General features: G+C 48.6%; 1 protein-coding gene across 1 annotated transcript in view; it reads left to right on the forward strand.

Annotated features, from left to right (window-relative positions):
- SLC4A8 (solute carrier family 4 member 8) overlaps window positions 1-21,846 on the forward strand; it is a 31,141-nt gene that overhangs the window by 3,451 nt on the left and 5,844 nt on the right. The window contains exons 3-14 of the mRNA XM_025213389.1: window positions 3,484-3,658; window positions 8,124-8,284; window positions 9,940-10,137; window positions 11,282-11,370; window positions 13,739-13,896; window positions 14,257-14,344; window positions 15,369-15,515; window positions 16,824-16,915; window positions 17,959-18,133; window positions 18,478-18,611; window positions 19,931-20,176; window positions 21,079-21,184. Coding sequence (XP_025069174.1) covers window positions 3,484-3,658; window positions 8,124-8,284; window positions 9,940-10,137; window positions 11,282-11,370; window positions 13,739-13,896; window positions 14,257-14,344; window positions 15,369-15,515; window positions 16,824-16,915; window positions 17,959-18,133; window positions 18,478-18,611; window positions 19,931-20,176; window positions 21,079-21,184 — 1,769 coding nt within the window. The remainder of the gene's footprint in view (window positions 1-3,483; window positions 3,659-8,123; window positions 8,285-9,939; window positions 10,138-11,281; window positions 11,371-13,738; window positions 13,897-14,256; window positions 14,345-15,368; window positions 15,516-16,823; window positions 16,916-17,958; window positions 18,134-18,477; window positions 18,612-19,930; window positions 20,177-21,078; window positions 21,185-21,846) is intronic.

Raw genomic sequence — 21,846 nt, forward strand, 5'->3', positions numbered from 1 at the left:
GAGCAGGAATCTCATGGTAAGTTAACTTGCAAGTCAGCGTGTGGTTGGAGTATGAGCGGGTATTTCGTAGATTTATGGACATTAGGGCTGGAGGGAGCTGCAGAAGATCATCGAGTCCAGCCCCTTGCCCCCTGAGTCCAGCACTGGAAGATGGAAGCACAACTTGTGTAGCTAACAGGGGCCTGAAAGAGTCCAAAGTTGCTGCTTCCACGGTCATAGGTGGCATTGAACCCAGGAGCTGCAGTCAGTACCGTTATCCGAGCTCATCCCCAATCTGAATTCAGTTGCTCTGGAATAGAGCCAGATTTTTAGCAATAGCTACAATAGGGATTTTGCCCCGCAGCTCAGTTGAACAGATCTGATATCTTTTCACAGCCCTGACTGACATAACTATGCCGGCAGAAGTCTGTGGAGTAGAGCTGGTGTTAGCAGAAAAGACAGAGAGAGAAATGAAAGGTCACTGCTGTTATGACTTATTCATGACCAAACTTGACTGGGGATTTGAGCTGTTGCCATGACAAACAGTGGGATTTTACTCTGTTTGCATTTAGTGTAAATCTATTTGCTAGAACATCACTTTGGGGGGAAAAAAAAAAGCCGAAACCTGCATCCTGTTCATGGAGATTGGATAGTGACTGGGATCCAGATTTATCAAGTATCTCAATCCATTCGAGTGTCCCTCAACTCACTCCATTTTGGCATTTACAAGCAGATTTTTGAAGCAACTCAGCGCCCACCTTTTTATCTAGGTGCTTATATGGTAGATGGACACTCCTGAAAACCTGTCCTTGATCAGTGGATTCGTTCTTTCTTTCTTTCTTTCATTCTTTCTATTGGCCCATCATTGTTTGGCAAGGAATTTCTGCTGCAAAATTCCTCTCTTCAATATTTAGCTCAGAACATTTTTGCAGAAACACAACACACCACGCATTAGCTCTGATATTCCCCAAATCAGGTATATATCTTGGCCTGAAACTGAAAACAATGGACAGGAAAATGACACTTGGTTTCAGCATATCCTCCTTAATTGAAAATGCAGGGGACCACTAGATACCGATGATGAAATAAAGGGGTTTGAATTCTCCAAATGACAGTACGCTGTCTTTATTGTACAAAGCCATGGTATAATACCTGTATAATCTTTCTCACAGCTTCTTAAGGGAAGAGCTTATCGTGGTCCGCTTGACCATCTTCTTATATTGGTCATGGAGAAAGTTGCTGGTTTTTAGCAGGGGTTTCATTAATTCTGCATCCTTGGCAACAGCGGTGTTTCTCCGCATGGGATCTAGATAGACTGTGAGCACTGCATGTCCCTCCTCCCGTGGCGTACGTGCTCGCTCAGACTCCGGCTCCTTGTTTTCTTCCCCCTCTGCATTTTTTTCTGTGTCTTCCTCCGCAGGGGTGTCCTGACTTGCTCTTTTACCATTTCCTCCTGTGAAAGTTGATGCTTTATTGTCACCATTGAAGAACTCTTGGAAATTAGTGGGACCGTCCATTTCTCCCTGAAGCTCAGCCCAGGCAGGATCATCTTGCTCCGACTCAGCTTCTTCGATAGCCTCGGTGCCAACGCTGTCCTTTGCGGAGCAGATCATGATGACGTGGGGTGGCACTTTATCCCACGGAACGACAGCATTTCTCATAGCATGGAAAACTTTCCGTTTTTGCAGATCTGTTGCATCCCTGGAAACCTCTCTCAGCAGATAACGCGCCAGTTGTGCCTTCTTAACACGGTGTATTATTCTCTAATCTAAGGGCTGCATGTAGCTCATGGTGCTTGCTGGGAGAAAGGGCACACACATATGGTTCAGGCTCAATCCTTCCCAATTGGGGCCACACAGTTATCAATTAGTAGAAGCACAGTTTGATTTTGGCGTGCCACTCTCTGTTCAGATTGGAGCAACCTTTCTTGAAACAACTTCCTTAGCCTGACGAAGGGTTTTGGAACCCGAAAGCTTGCTTAATAAATATTCTCCAACTATTTGGGTTGCTCTAATAAAAGATATCAAATTCACCCAAGGAACCTTGTCTGCCTATGTCCTTAGATCAACACGGCTACAACCTAAACCCCTGCAGTCTTCATCCATGCATTTTTGTTGGCTCTGTACAGGCCAGGCCGTTCTTTCACCCCTTTCAAGCACTGGGGATTTTCAAACTTTTAGTAGCGCCTGTAGTTTTTCACTACCATCAGCGTTGCAGCAAAATAGTACAGGTCTTTCTTTGCTTTTCTTCCCACTGGGACACATTTCTCCTTTAAGTCCCAGTGTCCTATCAGGCTGCAGGTTATAAAAAGTCCTGTCTCATCAGCATTGAACACGTCCTTGAGTGCGTTTCTTTTTATCCAGAATTGGCTTCACACTTTCACACCAATTTTCTGCAGCCATGACATGGATGAAATACGCTTTGCCACGGACGCGGAGCGAAATAGTGTTGTGATGACACTGGAATCAACCATTCAAAAACTGAAGCTTGACTCCTAGCGTCAGTGCAATTTTGTCTGCTTTCTCCTTAATTAGCAGCTCAGATAGCGGATGTGATTTGCCCTCGTATCACCAAACCGCTCGAACAGTGCTTTCTCTATATCTGAATGCTCGGCACCTTGGATTCTTTTCCTCGTCCCGGTTTGGCGTTCTTCCTTTGCCATCTTCTCTATTGAATCCCACTTGTTCAAATACGTCAAAAGCATGGAAGGAAGAAAGTCATACTCTTTAGCAATTTCCATGCTGGATTTCACTTTCTTATCTACTTCGTGTGTCGCTGTCAAGTTCTGGGAAATTGGTAACTCGTATTTCCTTTTGACTGCCATGATGTTCACCCTTATTGGACTTGGACATGACCAAAAACATCAGGTATGTACAGTTCGGGCCATGTTAAATAACCAGCACATTATCAAGCAGCGTTGGAGAATCTTGCTACACATGGCATACAAGGCCATGAGCTAGAAAAGCGATATCTCCATTTCCGCAGACTAACGTTGCAGCGGTATCTATAAAATATTCCTGCATTTTGAAGTAAGCAAACAGGTTTTCATGGGTTAATGGTCCAAAGGACCAGAAAATGGCTTTGAATTTCAAAGTAGCTATATTTCAAATGATCATCAAGCAAGAAAAAAAATCTATCCTTTCAGCTGGGGAGTGACAGTAGCTTCGAGGTATCCAACACTTTGAACTACCTGATATTGAATTAATGAGGTTTTACCGTACAGCTCTGTCAGCCAGACATTTAGTGTTATTTTCCTTCTAATTCTTCTTCTTTTTAAACGTGGCAGTAACCAGGAACCTGATTATGGACCAGGCCCCCGTGGTATTACACACAATGCAAACACAGACTGAAAACGGTCCGTGCCTGCAAGAGCTGACATCCTAGACACTGGGGGCATAATGCAAATGTTGTATTTATTTCCATACTCGTGGGGCAGGTTGAAACCAAGTGCCTTTGACGTGATGCTTCTGTTACCTCCCCTAAATGCATTGTTTTGTACTGTGGTCGCAGGAGACGCGTCTCTAATTCTCCTTTGTTCGGTAGACACCCCGTCTCAGCGAGTTCGGTTTATCCTTGGGACCGAGGAGGATGAGGAGCATGTCCCCCATGACCTCTTCACGGAGCTGGATGAGATTTGTGTGAAGGAGGGGGAGGACACAGAGTGGAAGGAAACGGCCAGGTGAGCAAAGCGTTAACCCCGACTCACCAAAGGAAACCGAGTGAGACCTGCCGCGATGCCGCCTCCTCAACTTGCTGTCAAGTGACTCCCCCTGCTGGGGGGAGAGGGGTGTGGATGTAGCTTTCCCGAGGCCTCGTTTTCCTCTCGTTAGTAAATCAGCCAAGTCCTTGTGTAGCAGCACCGCTCTGTTCCCTCATGTGGATGGATAGATATAGGGAAGAAGGGATAGCCCAGGGGTTATAGGAGACCCATATACCATCCCTTATTTCTGCCACATACTCCTTGTATGACCATGACCAAGTCACTTAGGGTGCGTCCAGACATGCATGGATGTTTGGTTCCCCAGGGACAAGTAGTGGTGGCACACCTTGCACTGCCACTTCTTGTCCCCGGGGAATAGCCCCAGCAGCCTTACCTGGGGTCCTGGGGGCCTCCTGGGAGCCTGGATGGCAGCTGCAGCACGGCTCTGGGCGGCCCGGTTCTGCTTTTCAGCAGCACACGCTGATTGAGTGGGCATTGCACCTTTTTCCGCTCAGTTTTTTTGACCCCTAGATATGCAAGGGTCAAAAAAACCCACGGAAAAAAAACCTGGCACAGCGCACGCTCGGGCAGTGCACGCTTGCAGCGCGGAGAATGCTGGACTGTGTGGTATATGGCGCTGAAACGTGTTTGCAGCACCACGTACCGCACAACCATGCTTGTCTGGATGCATCCTTAGATCGTGTCTATACAGCAGCCTCCTGCTTTTCCCAGTCCCATCCTCCACCCCAACCAACCTGAAAAAAACCCTTTATCTCAGCCCCCAGCTGCAGTCCAGCTTGCACTGGAAACGTTTCTGGTTGTCAGAGCCCAACAGTGGCTTCGCTCGTGCTTGCTGCTCCCCTAAATATGGAGGAGGCAGCCAGCATTTGACTTCTGACACTTCTGTACCCAGCTTCTTGCCTCTACTCCCTCTTGGGGGAGTTTGCTAGGGAAGGCCTGGTTGGAAAAAGGTGCAGGAAGCGAGGCGGTGGATTAAGAGACCCAGATGTCACAGTGTCAGCTGCTGCCACTGCCAGCTTTTCTGCCTGCACCTATGAGGTGTCTGTCCAGGCAGGACCACTCACCATCAAGGCTTCCACCTAGGTCCAGGTTTGGCGCTGTGGAGTCTGCTGTTTGCAGGTCCCTTCCAGTGTCAGCCAGGTAGGGGAGTGCCTGCGGTGTGAGCCATGCCTCCTGGTGGTATCCCGCAGGGAACAGGCAAGAAAGCTACAGGAGGAGGTGGTGAGGCTCTGAAGCATCCTCCACCATGAGGACTTTATTGATTCAGTGCTGGAGGAGACATCTAGGACTGTGGAGGAAGGACTGCCGGGGTGGCTTCAGAGAAGGAAGCGGGCATGGACTCCCAGGAAGGTGGAAGCTGGAAGCTGGTGACCTCAGGCAGCAAGCAGAAGTCTTCGTCCCCACCTGCAGTGGTTTGCCTGGAGAACACATCTGGAGCACTTGCAACAGAGGAGGTGGAGCACGTTCCACTGGTGGAAGAGGCCAGGCCGGGCCTCCCCATGGTGGGGAGGCTCGAAATCACTGCCATGAAGAGGATGTGATGGATGGTGGTGGTTGGGGACTCGTTTTTGCGGGGGCAACCATTTGCCAGCCTGACCTGTTGTCTCGGGAGGTCTGCTGCTTGCCCAGAGCCCAGATCTGAGATATCATGGAAGGATTATCAAGATGCATCTGGCCCTCTGACTACTTCCCCATGCCGCTCATCCATGTGGGCACCAATGATACCGCCAGGGGTGATCTAGAGCAGATCAAGAGTGACTACAGGGCTCTGGGTGCAAGGATGAAGGGGACAGGGGCCGAGGTGGTATTCTCCTCGATCACCTCTTCGATCCTTCTGGTGAAGGGGAAAGGCCTGGGCTGGAGTGGATGCATCCTGCAGATCAATGCACAGCTGCACAGGTGGTGTCACCAGCAGGGGTTCAGCTTCTTCGACCGTGGGATGTTGTTCCTAGATGAAGGATTGCTAGGAGGAGATGGGATCCACCTATCGAAGAGAGGGAAGAACATCTTTGCTGACAGGCTTGCTAATCTAGTGAAGAGGGATTTAAACTAGTTTTACCGGGGGATGGCGACCAATGCCCTGAGGTAAGTGGGGAAGTGGGTCACCTGGAGAAAACACAAGGAGGAGAGGGCAACAGGGGAGGCCTCCTCATTCTTCCTGAGAAAGTAGGGCAATCAGCTACTGACCTCAGGTGTCTGTACATGAATGCACGGAGCTGGGAAACAAGCAGGAAGAACTATAAGTCCTCACAAGTCAAAAAACTATGACATGATGGGGAATAACAGAGCCTTGGTGGGAGCTCACATGACTGGAGCACTGTCATGGATGGGTACAAACTGTTCAGGAAGGACAGGCAGGGGAGAAGAGGAGGAGGAGGAGTTGCACTTTATGTAAAAGAGCCATATGATTGCTCAGAGCTTCTGTATGAAACTGGAGACAGGCCTGTTGAGAGTCTCTGGGGTAGGGTCAGAGGGGAGAGCAGCAAGGGTGGTGTGGTGGTGGGGTCTGCTAGGGACCACCAGACCAGGAGGATGAGTTAGATCAGGCTTTCTTCAAACAGCTAGCAGCAGTTTCCCAATCACCGGCCCTGGTTCTCATGGGGGACTTCAATCGCCCTGACATCTGCTGGGAGGGCAATACAGCAGTGCACTGGCAATCTAAGAAGTTTTTGGAGAGCGCTGGGGACAACGTCTTGGTGCAGGTGCTGGAGCAGCCAACTAGGGGCCATGCTCTTCTTGACCAGCTGCTCACAACCAGGGAAGAATTGGTGGGGGATGTAGGAGTGGATGGCAACTTGGGCAGCAGTGACCTTGAGGTGGTCAAGTTCAGGATCCTGAGGAAAGATAGGAAGGAGAGCAGGAGAGCATGGACCCTGAACTTCAGAAAAGCAGATTTTGACTCACTCAAAGAACTGATGGGTAGGATCCCCTGAGAGGCCAGACTGAGGGGGAGAGGAGTCCAGGAGAGCTGGCTGTATTTTAAAGAAACCCTACTGAAGGTGCAGGCATGAACCATCCTGATGCACAGGAAGACTAGCAAATATGGCAGATGGCAGCTTAGCTTAGCAGGGAACTCTTCATTGAGCTAAAACACAGAAGGGAAGCTTACAAGAAGTGGAAACCGGGACAAATGACTAGGAAGGAGTATAAAAGCATTGCTCGGGCATGAAGGGATGAAGTCAGGAAGGCCAAAGTGCAACTGGAGTTGCAGCTAGCAAGGGATGGGAAGGGTAACAAGAAGGGTTTCTACAAGCATGTTGGTAGCAAGAGGCGGCTCAGGGAAAGTGTGGGTCCATTCCTGAATGGAGGAGGCAACCTTGTGGCAGAGGATGTAGAAAAGGCTGAAGTGCTCAATACCTTTTTTGCCTCCGTCCTCACAGGCAAGCTCAGCTCCCAGACTACTGCACCGGGCAGCACAGTTTGGGGAGGAGCCGAACAGCCAACAGTGGTGAAAAAACAAGTTAGGGACTATTTAGAAAAGCTGGACATGTACAAGACCATGGAACCAGATGCAATGCACCCAAGGGTGCTGAGGGAGTTGGCCAATGTGATTGCAGAACCTCTGGCCATTATCTTTGAAAGCTTGGGGTGATTGGGAGAGATCCCAGATGATTGGAAAAGGGCAAATATAGCACCTATCTTTAAGAAAGGGTGGAAGGGGGATCCAGCTTCACCTCAGTCTTTGGAAAAATCATGGAGTGGGCCTTCAAGCAATGCATTTCTAAGCACTTGGAGGAGAAGAAGGTGATTAGGAACAGTCAGCATGGATTCACCAAGGGCAAGTCATGCCTGACCAACCTGATTGCCTTCTATGATGAGATGACGGGCTCTGCGAATGCAGGGAGAGCGCTGGATGTGATGGAGATTTCACAACCTCTCTGGGTAACCTGTTCTAGTATTTCACTATCCTCCTCTTGAGAAAGTTCTTCCTATTTAACCTAAACTTCCCTTGCTGCAACGTGAGCCCATCGCTCCTTGTTCTGTCATCTGTGCCCACTGAGAACAGTCCAGCTCCATCCTCTTTGGGTCCCTCCCTCCTCTCACCTGTACATTGGATGCCTTGCACTGCTCCCCCATAGATGTGACCTAACCTTCCCAATGAAGCTCCCCATGGATTGAGGGACCTGTGCGGTTGCTTGGTTGTTCATCCCTAGAATATGCTTTACACTCATAGGATCATAGGAACGTAGGGCTTGGAGGGACCTCTCAAGGTCATCTAGTTCAGTCTCGTGCTCAGGGCAGGAGCAACTTGACTAAGGCTTTACAGCCAAGCGTCTGTCTAACCTGCTCTTGAAAATTTCCAGGGATGGAGATCCCACAACTTCTCTAAGCAGCCTGCTCCAATGCTTGACCAGGTTAAGTGTCTTTTGATTGAAGCAAGCTCCCACTGGTGTTTATTTGTATTGATTTGTAATACTTCCAGGTGGCTGAAGTTTGAGGAAGACGTGGAGGATGGAGGGGAACGTTGGAGCAAGCCTTACGTTGCTACACTGTCCTTACACAGCCTCTTTGAGCTGAGGAGCTGCATCATGAACGGTACAGTCCTCCTGGATATGTGTGCCAGCAGCATCGAAGAAATCGCAGGTATTGCTCTAGTATGGGATTGGTTTCCTGGTTTCATTTCTGACTTTGGCTTCCCTTTGCATTATTTTTATCCCCACGGATATTTTAGCCAATGCACTGACGGGTCTGAGCATTGCCAAAAAGAGTACATTTGAAGCAACAGGTCTATATTAGATCATTCACAGATTTCACATTTCAGATTTGCAGTCTGTAGGGTTCTGATTGCACTTCTCCAATCTCTGCACAGATGAAGGTCATGAGACCCTCAGTTTTCCACATTGAGTCCCTGTATTTATTCATATACCACATTCCCCAAATAAGACACATGCCTTGTTGGAAAGGCAGCATAAAGAAAAGAAAATACTTTTTCTTTTAACCAAACTGCTCAGAATTGCTTAAATCCTGATTTAAGGCACACGCCCTGATGTTCAACTGCTAATTTTTTTGGGGGTGGGGGAGGAGGAAGTGCGTGCCATACGTAATATATGTAAGGTACCTTGCCAAGCAAGTTGCAGAATTATTCAGAAAGATGATGTTGAGAATAACTTCAGCTAGCAGAGAAAGATGTATAATCACTTATTGTGCCGCTCATATAGCAGAAGTATGTCTGGACAGCTTGCAATCAGAAAAAGAGGTGAAGCTGATTAACCAAACTATTGGTTACATGATTCCCTTTGGTTTTGTTCTCTCTTAACATCCAAAATGCTCTGAATTGTCTGAGTTCTCCATGTTTCAAAGCCAGTGCTTCTTTGGCAGATGACCAAGTCATATATTTCTGTTGAGAAAATAATTGAGGTTAATTGAATAAAAAGCAGCTTTGTTGAAATTTTTTGATTGGCGGTTTTCCATTCAAATTCTGAAAGCGCAGATGATGTCAGTCTCATTCTTAGCACATTCCTCCCAAAGTGCTCCCAATTACAGCCAATTACCCAAGAAATCTCAGGGAAACATTGTGTTAGAGATTATTTATAATTGGGTTAAATGTGTGGAGTAATACAATAAGGGTCAGATCAGGGAGGAAAATTGCATTATCTAGAAAGGGACATAACAGCATTTGCTAAGCAATGAAAAACAATTTCACTGATGGTTTAGCAAAGGAAAATTCTTGCTTTCCTTGAAAAGACAAAGATATATTGACAGCGCTACAATAATCTTGCTAAATAAGATAGTTTTGGCATTGGCTGGCTGTGTCCTTTGGGAGCGGCAACACCGGAGTGCGGTCTTGTTGTGGGTATATTGCATTGAGGACAGGTTTTGTTCTACGACTTCAGTGGGCTACTTTGGCTTTTTCGGGCCAGATAGTGATTCTTAGGCTGAAACCCTGGCTGTATTGAAGGCCACGGCAAAACTTCCCTTGGCTTTAATAGGGTCAGGATTTCAGTCCCTGTCTCCTCCTCCTGTCTTATGCTGGGGGTGGCCCATCTGTGGTTCATGCCACAAGTGACATGGGCAGCCTCAGCATGTGGCATGTGGCAGACCGGGGATATGACAGGCAGCACAGTGGCAGAGCAGGGAGCAGAAAGCAGAGCAGCGGATCGGGTAAGGGAAGGGGATCGGAGTGGCACTCGGGAAGGGTGCAGGCCTATTTTGTGGCACTCAGGGAGGGTGCAGTCCTGCAATACAAACAATAGGTAATAACTTTCAGGGCAGGACAGAGAACCTATTTTTCCCCCCAGATATGATTTTGGATCAGCAAGAACAGTCCAGCGAGTTTGATGAAAGCATGCGGGTGAAAGTGCGGGATGCCCTGTTGAAGAAGCACCACCATCAGAATGAGAAGAAGAAGAACAATCTCCTCCCGATTGTCCGCTCTTTCGCAGACGTTGCCAAGAAACAGTCAGATCCACACTTGTTGGACAAGACAGGTGAGGGGTGTTTCTTTGGGCACCCATACCCTTTTCACCGGGATTTTTTGAGAATGCCTGAGCATGGATCTGCATTGTATCCTTGGTGTGTTTCACTGCCATACCTCCACGTATCTCCTCGGAGTTGCACACGCCAAACTGGGGGCACGTCTATACTTGTATTAACATGCTTTACTTCGCATGCATTAGATCTAGCATTCATTGTGAAGTACTATGAATATGTGCATTAGCTTGTCTTAATGTGTATTAACTAAAGAGCATGGTTTTAAAGCGACACTTAATGTGCGTTAGCCTAAACAGCAGGTTTTTTAGTGATACTTTAATGCGCATTAAAATAGGCTAATGCGCATTAAAGTGCACACGTAGATGTGGCAGACATGTGGCGATGAAGCCATTCAGGGAACTGAGGTCTCAAGAGGGGCCGTAGGGGCTGACCCTGGAGCAGTTTTGCCTTGTGTGAGCAGAAACAGGCAGGTGGGAAGTGCTTGGTAGGGATTTGACCATGGATGTGGTATAAACCTATCATAAGGGACCTCGCAGCTGAACTCCTATTGCCAGTGCAGGAAGCAGTGATGACTTTGACTGGCCACATCAATAAGTAAGCCACCTCTTCATTAATAACCTTGGATGCTTATTAGAAAGAAACTTCGTTGAAACAGTGAGGCTGTTTTTACCCTGTTTTGATGTTTCACTGGACCATGGGGCTGGGGGAAGGAACTCAACCCAGCTGGGCTGATTTCCCAACCCCACCCAGGGGTGGGAAGGCAGCCCAGCTGGGCTGCCTTGCCATCTCCCCCACGCTACATCACGCTGGGGATGGAGAGGCAGCCCAGCTGGACTGACTTCCCATCCCCAGCGCTATGGTCGAAACGTTTTGACTTTCGAAACGTTTCGACTAGCTTCGTTTTGTTTTGAGGCTATTTCGACGGCCTTTGTTTCATTTCGATTTTGCTGTTTCGCCCTCGAAATGAGTTGAAACAGTGTCGAAACAAAATGGCTGTCGAAATTTCACACAGCCCTACTTATAATGGGTATATCTAGGGGAACCAGAGTGAGGTGCCTCTAAGGGTTTCTTTTTATTGCTTGTTAGAATTAAGAAAAAAATATATGATTCCCCTCATGGTCTGACTGGTGCTATCTTTTTCCCTTTCAGCCATGCACCTGTTGTCTCCCCATCCACCCACCACTCTAGAGATGAAGAATGGAGTGAACCATGATACAAGCCCTATGGATTTAAGCAAGGTGAGTGAGATGCTGCATAAAGGAAATGCAAGTTATAGACTTAACCCTACTAACCCAGATAGTTTGAGAACTTAATGCTCCAGGAGAAAAGTCGCCTTGACAATCTGACTGCCCATGTGGCAAGGAGAATTGCTTTTGAAAACCCTGGGCATTTGTACACGTGACAAAATTGGCCTTTAAAGTGGCTTAATTGCCCTTTTGCACTGCTTTAATGGCATCACTGTTTACACCTGTGGCAGGGTATTTCATTTTAACGTCATAGTTTCATAGTTGGTAGGGTCGGAAGGGACCTGAGTAGATCATCATGTCCGACCCCCTGCCATGGCAGGAAAGAGTACTGGGGTCCAACGACCCCGGCAAGGTGTTCATCTAACCTCCTCTTAAAGCCCCCCAGGGTAGGAGCCAGCTCCACTTCCCTTGGAAGTTGGTTCCAGATCCTAGCCGCCCTGACAGTGAAGTAGCGCCTCCTGTAGTAGTACATCGTCACAATGTACACGATGTACAGTGTGTTTCACTTTAAATGACATTGTTACGTAGCAAGGTAAAACCCATCCGATGTCTTTTAGTTTGCTGCCATAACAAAGTGCACGGGGTGCTGGAAGCCCAGACATATTTGGGGAAGCTGGGGGTTGGTGGGCTTCCAGTGCCCCGTGCACCATCCCCATTGCCTTCTTCCACCGCCAGCACACCCAGCCGCCCTCCTGCTGCCTGGCCACACTGCCCCAGGGGCAAGCCAGCCTGTTCCCGTGCGGTCCCAGGTGGCAGAAAGGCAGCAGGGCTGGTGCACAGGGTGCTGGTGCCTACTTGCCTCTCCCATGGCCAGGGGTCTTGCTGCTGGCAGGCCAAGCAGCCCTTGAGCTGTGTGGGACTCCAGACCTTCCCTCCATGGTGGTGGCGGCGCCCCCCAGGTGGCACCCACTCACTAGCACCTCATCCGGGAGGTCCCAGGGGGCACCAAGTACTGTGCAGCTCAAGGGCTGTGCAACCCAGCAGCAGCTCATGCGGGCAGGCTCCATTGAGGGGAAAAAAAGAAAAAAGTGGCAAAGGCCTGATCTTTTTCTTTGTTTCTCCCAGAGCCTTCCTGCCTCTCCTGTGGCCAGGGGGTGAGCTGCTGGTGGGCTCCGAGCTGTGCGGGGGGGGCCTGGTCCTTCCCTCCGCAGTAGCAGCACCCCCCTGGGCAGCACTCACCTGCCAGCAGTCCAGCTGGGTGGTCTCAGGGGGCACCACTGCCATGGAGGGAAGGACCAGGGACTGCTCGGCCCACCGGTAGCTCACCCCCCGGCCATGGGAGAGGCAGGTAGGCTGTTACCTACAGGCAGGCAGCCCCTGTTCTTAGCTTTGTGTGCTTAATGGAAGTAAAAGGCTGCTGAAAATCAGACTAATATTGGGTGCAGGGGGTCTGCAAATCTGGTGCTGAGCTCTTGTGACATTGTGCCTTTTTGCTTGGGCACTGTTGCCTCCTGCGGGGCGAACTCTACTGAAGTCAGCCATCAGTGGATTACACGGTTATCATCGGGCGGGTACAGCCTACCGTTCCCGAAGAACAAGGGGCTTTTGTTTTTTCAATTTAAGTTAAATCCCTTTCCACCTGGGACATGTATACCAAAATAAAAGTGCCTGTATGGATGAGTAGATAAAGCTGGTAGAATCGACTGGTGCAAATTAACTCCTTGGTCATACAGAAAAAGCTCTCCCACACGAACCAGACCCTTCGGCATCATTACATGGGTATAACCACTTGTGCAGCAGAGATTATGTCTATTGAACTATCTGGGTGGAAAATCACTCCCTGCTCTAACTGAAATACTGCACTTACTTGCATACACCACAGGCACTTTCTTTCCAAAACTAGCCCTCCGACATTGGGGTGGGTGTTTTAAGCGCACGTGGACTCTGGAACCACTGCTGGAAGCAGGCCCGCTTCTGGCCACATGAGTCAGCTGCTTGAGTCAGAAAGCTAGAGGTTTCACATGAGTCAGAAAGCTAGAGGGTTAACCTTGCCACAGCCACTGCTGGACCAGCAACCAAAAATTTGGCAAGGGCTACGACAAGGTTAAACCTTTAGCTTTTGGCTCAGTAGGAAGGGGAGGGCATGCAACACTGGCAAATAGACTTTTCCCTTGCTCAGTGCTGCCAAAACTCAGCCACGACTCTGACAAATCTGGTTTTTTTCTTCATTCTGCCTTCCCAAAACAGGGCACGGGTCTTATATGGAGGTGTGGGTGGTATACAAGAAAATATAGTCGTTAAATCAATAGCAACTATGCGTGAGTCAGGTCCGAGAGAGACTTATTATTGATCTGGGGGTTTGATTTGCCCATTATTTGATTGGGAGTGATTTGTCTGATGACTTGTGCTCCCTGATCAGGCTGAGCTGCATTTCATGAAGAAAATTCCTACCGGGGCAGAAGCTTCCAATGTTCTGGTGGGCGAGCTGGATTTTCTCCTTCATCCCATCGTGGCATTTGTGCGCCTAACTCCCGCCGTCCTCCTCTCGGGCATGACAGAAGTTCCTATCCCAACCAGGTAAGGGAAGTTCACGGCGGGTTTATTTTGACGTTAGGAAATGAGGTCATTTTTAAATGGTGGTTTAGTTCAAAGCCCGGATGGGCTTGAAACAGTACTTATCAGCTCCCTGTAAAGATACTGCTTCTTTTAGAAATCCAGTGGATGGCTTGAATTTTAGTTTTACTTGTGCAATGCAATTCCAGGGGAAGATTTTCTGAGACAGTAAGGGCAGCTCCAGTGCCCTATTTCCACTGGAAGTCAATGGAAGTCATGGGCTGTCTCTTATTGCAGTGAATGCCAGTCGGACATGGAGATCCATTCAGATATCCCTGCCGGTTTCTTTTTGCTCTTCAGACAATTTCTTCTCTTTGTGACCAGGTTCTTGTTTATCCTGCTGGGACCAGAAGGGAAGGCTCATCAGTACCATGAGATTGGCAGGTCAATGGCTACCATCATGACAGATGAGGTACAGTATAATGCTGGAACTGATTACCGGCTCTTCTCTTTAGCATTTCCTTGTTCTCTTTCTTCAACTAAATCACTTTCTCTTTGTCCTCCGGTTGAAGGGTAGAAACAGGCAGATTGCAGGCTGAATTCTGTGCTGTTTTGATGAGAAGAAAAAATGAGGGAAGGCTGGGTGGATAATAGACCAGTCAAGACGTTCATGAACTTCCCAGCTGCCGACATAAAAGGCCGTAATTGCCTGTTTAGGCATCAAAAATGAGTAGACTGGATTTTCGAGAAGGGCCTGTTTGGCCTTGACTGTAGGTGTTGAGCAAGGCTGGTTGGAAACGATGCACCCTAGGACAAGGGTGGGCAACTATTTGGGATGAAGGGCCACTTAAGGACTTTTGGTGAGCTGTTGAGGGCCGGGGAGGGGGATAAGGTGCATGCGAGGATAGGGCGGGCTGCACTTTGTGGCAGGCAGCACCTCGGCACTTGGTACATTTTGGGGATGGCTGGAGCAGCCACACACACCATGGCCTGGGCTGCTCCCTGCACCTGGGCTGGGCTGGATAGAATTAGATGGGAGGACTGGATCTGGAGCTGTATTTTGCACACCCCTGCCATAGGAGATGTAGTCCATGCAGGGATCTGGGCCTATATAAAGGAAAATAAAGAGCAGTAGGGCTAAAACTACAAGTCCAATGGGATACTGTAGTGCTTTCCTGTGTATTGCCAGGGTTTGATTTTTTTCTCATTGAAGACTCAACAATTTCCTGGAGGGAAGGGAAAAACTCAACAATTTCCTGGAGGGAAGGGAAAAACTCAACATTTTCTGACCCGGTCTTATGACAACTTACCCCATTGTTTTTATTCACTGATACTCAAGGAAAGCCACGTGGTGGAACGATTAGGTGCTGAAATAGGATGTGGGAAAACCTGGGGTCTGTTTCCAGGTCTTCCAGGACCCGCCCTGAGAACTTGGATGCATCCTTCCCTGCCTCAAATTTTCCCCCCTCATCTTGGCATATCTTAATCTCTTCCAGATTTTCCACGACGTTGCTTATAAAGCCAAAGACCGTGGGGACCTTGTGGCCGGTATTGATGAATTTCTAGATCAGGTGACAGTGTTGCCCCCTGGAGAATGGGATCCATCAATTCGAATTGAACCTCCAAAAAATTTACCTTCCCAGGTATGCTGCATTGTTTGCTTCTAGTGTGACAGAGAAGCTGGAATAGCCGCCTGTGATGGGTAACTGGGAGAGTAGAGGTACGCTGTAGCATAGTGGATAGTATCTCCACTGCAGTTCAGAAGACCTGGGCTCAGTTCTCAGTTTCACACTGCTTTGCTGGGTGGCCCTGAGCACATAGAGAGAAGTAGGACCTCCAGAGGTCATTTAGTCCAACCCCTGCCAGAGGCAGGATCAATCCTATCCAAACCATCCCATACAAACCGTAATCTAAACTCTATGTAGGACTACCAGTCAACCCTGACACAACACTTTAACCTGCCCCAGGTAAAGCAGGGGAACGATGGCAGCCAGTACCTGCTTCTGTAAAAGGTTGTCAGTATATGCTCAAGAGATCCCAGGTGGAGGTCCACACCCCCCCATGCTACAGAGGAAGGCACCCCCCCCCAGTATACCAATTTGACTATGGGGTAAAATCCCTTCTTGGCCCCAAATATAGTGATAGGACTGACCCTGAGCAGACCCTCTGGCCAGGAAACTCCGTCTTTGGTCCCAGCAGGAGCATTGGTACAGCCCTGCCAAAATCTTCACGTTTGGCTGCAGCCAGCACCCTGAGAAAGGCTTAAAAATACCTTGAAACTAGAACTCTTGGTTTTTTCTATGTCTTCTTGTCTCAGACCAACACGGCTACCACGTACACCCCTTAAAAATACCTTGACACATGAAAGTGGGAGTGGGGTGGCAACCAGCAGAGCCCAGAAGCCTGAGAAATACCCATAGCAGAACAAGGGCATAGCTACGTCTACATCATCCCCAGCCAGTGGTTGTCCAACCTCTTGAACATCTCCAGTGATGGAGAGTTCACAGCTTTCCTAGGCAGCTAGTCTACTGCCTCGCTGTTTTAACGTTTTATCTTTCTGTGCCTCAGTTCTCCATCCGTAACAGGAGAAGAATAGCTTTGTCCAATGCACAGGCAGGGTAAATACATTGAAGCTGGTGAGGAGTTCAGATGTCTGGTAGCAAGTAGGTAGCCCAGCTTAAGCACCATATGCTTAAGGGAAAGGGAGTGCTCTTTGCAAGAGCAGCTGAGCTGGTCCTTTGAAACCTGGGTCCTGTAGCAGGTCTTGCTTGGCTTCTGTTGTAGGAGCTACCTACAGCTAATAGCAGCAGTGCATATATATGCATGGGCTGACAAACTGTTTAAGGACACACTATCCAACTCCAGTGGATTTCTCCTGGCATAGGAGGGCTTTTCTGAGTTTTACTTCTGGACCTCAGAAAAAAGTCCCTCCTACGTTTTCATTTTGACAGGAAAAGAGGAAGATGCCGGCAGTCCCTAATGGCAATTCCTGCCACCCCGAACCGGAACACCACAGTGGACCCGAACTTGAGCGAACGGGGAGGTGAGCTCACAGGATCCAGTATTTCTCTTTCCTCTCCTTAGCAATCATCGCCCACAAGCTGAGACAGTCATTTCCTTGGCTTCTCAACTGATTTGTCAGGTGATAGATCATTTAATAACTGAAGAATTGTTGCTAAATTAAGCATGCAAGGACTTCCCTCCCCCCCACTTCTCTTATTAATAAAGAGAAAAAAACAGTTAACAAGTTGGATGCACCTGTTAAATAATTCACGTTGTTTAAGAAGCGATTTTGGTTTCACGGAAGTTAGCAGGCCATTCGCCATAAGCTGCAGTCTGCAGGATACTGGCCAATGCCCCACGATCCCAGGCTTGGACCTGCTGCTAGAGGCAAAAAGGATGGCTCCCCATGGGGACCACTTAGCCCAGTGCTACCTACCGCAGGGTTTCTTATGGCTTCCTTTGAAGCAGCAGGTATTGATCGCTGCTGGAGACAGGATGGTGAACTAAATAGGAACTGTGCTCTGAACCGTCAGAGCTAGTCCTATATCCTGGACTCCAGCCTCTTGGGATAACATCCAGAAGCGATAGGCCGATTTTCAGTTTCAACGATCGTTCGGTTTCTGGCTTGTCTGCTATGAGTGTCCATTTGGCAGCCAGTTATCATGATGGGGCTGGATGCACGGCACATTTATATTGGTTTCATACACCCGTGTGGATGAGACTGGGAGCTGGAGCAGACAAATGGTCTGCTATTTCAGAGCACCTGCTTCCAAAACCTTGCCACTAAGTGGCCAGGAGCAGTTAATACTTGAGTGCCATCAGGATGGTGCAGCATTTATGATGCTAGCCTGGGACTGAGGGGATTTAGGTTCAGTTCCTACTTTTCCAACCACCCCTGTTCTGTGCCCCATTTTCTCCATCTCTGAAATGGGGATTATGTTACTGGCTTCCTTTGCAAAGTGCTTTGCAATCTACAGCTGCAAAGCTGTGACTGGGAGCTGGGTTCGATACCTGTTGCTGTTATTGCTGTCTAAAAATGGTCGAGTACCCGGTGACACGAATCTCCTTTTTTCTTTCTGGCAGGCTCTTTGGGGGTTTGATTTTGGATGTAAAGCGAAAAGCTCCTTGGTTCTGGAGTGACTTTCGGGATGCCCTGAGTTTACAGTGCTTGGCATCCTTCCTCTTCCTGTACTGTGCCTGTATGTCTCCTGTGATCACTTTTGGGGGGTTGCTTGGAGAAGCGACTGATGGACAAATAGTAAGTGTGTTTTCTTCTCCGTCATACAATGACTCATTTCCATGACAGCAGGCCCAGATAGCAAGAAGACATCTAAAACTGAGAGCAATAGGCATTTCATTTCACTGTTAGTCAAGCGTGTTGGGCTTTATTTCTTTGCCTGCTGCTAGCTGAGTTTTTGGGGTCACATTTTGAGCCTGTAAGCACTTGGAAATAAGCATACGTGTCATTTTATGCCTGCCCTATTGTTCTTTTATGATGCCTAAGCAGTATAACATAGGCCTCGGGTCTATGAGAATCTGGCTCAGCGTGAAATAAAACGTGTGCACGGTTATCCACCGCTTGCTCTTTCTTTTAATCTGCAGAGTGCAATGGAATCCTTATTTGGCGCCTCCATGACAGGAGTGGTGTACTCTCTGTTTGCTGGACAACCCCTCACTATCTTGGGAAGTACTGGACCAGTGTTGGTGTTTGAAAAGATTTTGTTCAAATTCTGCAAGTAAGGCCGGCTGCTCTTTAGACCCCACTGAACTGAGCTGCGTGGCCAAGTACTGAATGAAGCGAAATACATGAGAAAAGAGGCTTATTTATTTATGTATTTATTTTAAAGAGAGACATTGTAAGATGTAGGGTTATTTTTTGCATGTCACTGGCATGCTGCTGCTTGGCTGAGCGGTGGGGTAAGACGGGAATGGTGACAGGTGTGACTCCGGGTGCACAGATGCACGACGTGCCTGCTTCCAGTTCAGTGCTTTCGGGAGTTTTTTTGGCAGAGGCATAACTAGCACTTTGGGAGCCCTGGGGAGAGATGCTATTGAGGAACCCCTTGCCCCTGTTCTGGCTACTGTTGCTGTGGCATGGGCTCCCTGCGTCCCTGGTGGCTGCCCCAAACCTCTGCCCCAACCCCCATTCTGGCACCCCCTTGCAAATCAGAGCCCTGCATGCTCTGCCCTTGTTAGGCTCCCGTTCCTCACTCACCCACGGCCCTGTCTTGTCTTTTGAGCCTACATGCTTCACTGTAAACATGTAGAGGTAGTTAGCTGTGGTGGTCTGCAAAGTCAGGCAGAAGGCAGGAGGGATTTGCACCTTCTAGGCTGTCTCAGAAGCGCATAAGCTTTTGGGGACAACAGCTTGCTTTCTCAGATGCTATGCATCTGAAAGCTTATGCATCTCTGATTCAGTGGCCGCATCTACACGTGCGCTTTACTGTGGAGCAGACGAATTAGTTGCAGAGTAAAGCGTCACCATCTACATGTGCGATGGTATTAGGCTACCATCAGCTAATGAATGCCAGTGTAAGGTAGTGCTGTTGGGGACGGTACTATCTGATGCGGGTGTAATTTACTGAGATTAAACGCACGTGCAGACACTGACAGCAGGCGTAAATTGTGCCTGGTCAGCCCAGCCAGACTCGTGCCTGCTGCCCAGCCACGTGGCTCTGCACTTTCAGCACTCTCGTGCCCCGGCCAGCCCCTCTGCTGCCCAACACTGCCAGCCGGAGCCTGGGGCTGACCCCTCAGGCCCTCTGCCAGCCTGGGCATGCTCTGCCCCAGCTCAAATTGCTGCTGTCCCGGGCACATGTGTAGATGCTGCCCCCGGGAATAAGTTTACTCTGGCTCAGACTGCTTCAGAGTTTATTGCTTTGCATTAATTGTCTGTGTAGACGCACCCACTGAGTCTATAAGGTGCAAATCTCCCCTGCCTTTATACACATAATTAGTGGAGCTGAGGGAAAAATATTCCTGGTTTTCAGTTCTGTTGGGTAAGGAGTAACCCCACGTGTAGGTTATGACACATTTGCCACCATGCTTTTTGCAGGGACTACACTCTCTCTTACCTTTCCCTGCGAACCTGCATTGGACTGTGGACTGCTTTCCTATGCATCGTCCTCGTGGCGACTGACGCCAGCTCCTTGGTGTGCTACATCACGCGCTTTACTGAGGAAGCCTTTGCCTCTTTGATCTGTATTATCTTCATCTATGAGGCACTAGAGAAGCTGATCAGACTGGGAGAGACGTATCCTGTCCACATGCACAGCCAGCTCGACCATCTGACTCTCTACTAGTGAGTTCACCCTGGCTTTCCTCCAGGCAGGGTGCTAAGACCCCAGTCCAGCCCAATTTATGCCTAAGGTTTTCTCTCATGAGCAAAATGTGTTCTTACATCCCCTTGGCTTCAGTGGGTGTTAAGCACCTTGGCTTATGTGTATACTTAGAGGAAGCCTGGTCTAGCAGATAGGTCATTAGTCGGGGGTTCATATGGCCTGATTTTAATTCCTGCATGCAACAGGCTCCTGCGTGTGTGATGTACAATACGATCATTTCTGAAACGGGGAATAATAGTCTGTCTCAAAAGTAGTGAGGAAGGAAGGTGATGAAGGCAGAAGTGTTTAGAAAACTCAGACGTGAGCTGAAGTACTTTGCTGAATTGGAGCCTTATTCAACCACTGAAAAATCCTCAACTGCAGCGAATGTAGTTCGTGAGTGTTTCGTTGTAAAGTGCAGGAATGGGACGCAAAGGTTTGGGCACATTTGAGCAGGGAACCTGCCAGCATACAAAAATCACTGCCATTTTGCTGGCGGCTTTAAACTCATTGTGCTGTCATGGTCTGGGGAGCTATGTCCTCAGACTGGGAATTGGGAGGCCTCGGTTCTACACTTACAAGAGCCGGTCCTTAAAAACCTCCAAGGATGGAGATTTCACCACCTCTCTAGGTAACCTGTTCCAGTGCTTTACCGCCCTCCTAGTGAGAGAGTTGTTTCCTACTATCCAACCTAAGCTTCCCTTGCTGCAACTTGAGACCACTGCTTCTTTGCTATGTATGAAGAAAAGAGCCTAAATCCCCTGCTAAGTATAATTAATGCACTAGATACTTTCAGGAAACAGGGAAGCAAATGAAATCTTCTGATCTCCAAAGAGTTAAATCCTTTGATACTTTAACTCCATTGCCTTGTCTTTGCTCCTAGCTGTAGTTGTGGAGCCCCTGCCAGCCCCAGCAATGAAACCCTGCAGTACTGGGACAGCATCAATATTGACCCTTCCACGCTTGAATGGGCAAACTTGACTGTCAGTGTAAGTGCTTGGGGCCCTGGGTTTCTACCTGTTGCATTTTACTGCTGAGACGGCTGCACGGCAGTGACATCTTGCATGTGATCGCTGCACTACACTCCCTCACATTAGCTCTGCCTTTCCACTGTGCACATTTTTGCTTAACTCCCTTATATTATGGGGCTTCACACCATACTAGGACTTCCATAATATCAAAGTACAGGTATGCTGCTGGGGAGGTTTAAAAGGGTGGCTTTGCCTTCTCTTGGCAATGGGAGCACTATTATGGGGACTGTGGGACAAGAAGCCTTGTGGACAGGTGGTTTCATGTCCTGGTACTTCATGTGAGTTTTGTCTTGACAAAAGACCCTGCAGCCCATAGCATTTGCTTCTCCTACAACATGAGCGTTGACATATCTCTCCGTCCTCTGTTCCTTCCTTACCCCGATCATGAGCCATTTCCATTCCCTTTCCCTGCTTCCTTCCTCATAGACTGAAGTTGTGCTGAACATGTTAGGCTCCTTAATATGACTGAGGTGCCCAAAAGCCTTTATGGATCTGGGCTGGAAGTGTCCCATACTTGAGTCCCATACTTGAACGCCTGTTCCTTGCAGCATACAGTGCATATTCAGAACGGCTGCCGAGTCGTGCTTTTGGCATCTTGATTCTTGATTTCTCCAGGAATG

This window comes from Alligator sinensis, unplaced genomic scaffold, assembly GCF_000455745.1.
Source record: "Alligator sinensis unplaced genomic scaffold, ASM45574v1 scaffold551_1, whole genome shotgun sequence".
NCBI lineage: Eukaryota > Metazoa > Chordata > Crocodylia > Alligatoridae > Alligator > Alligator sinensis.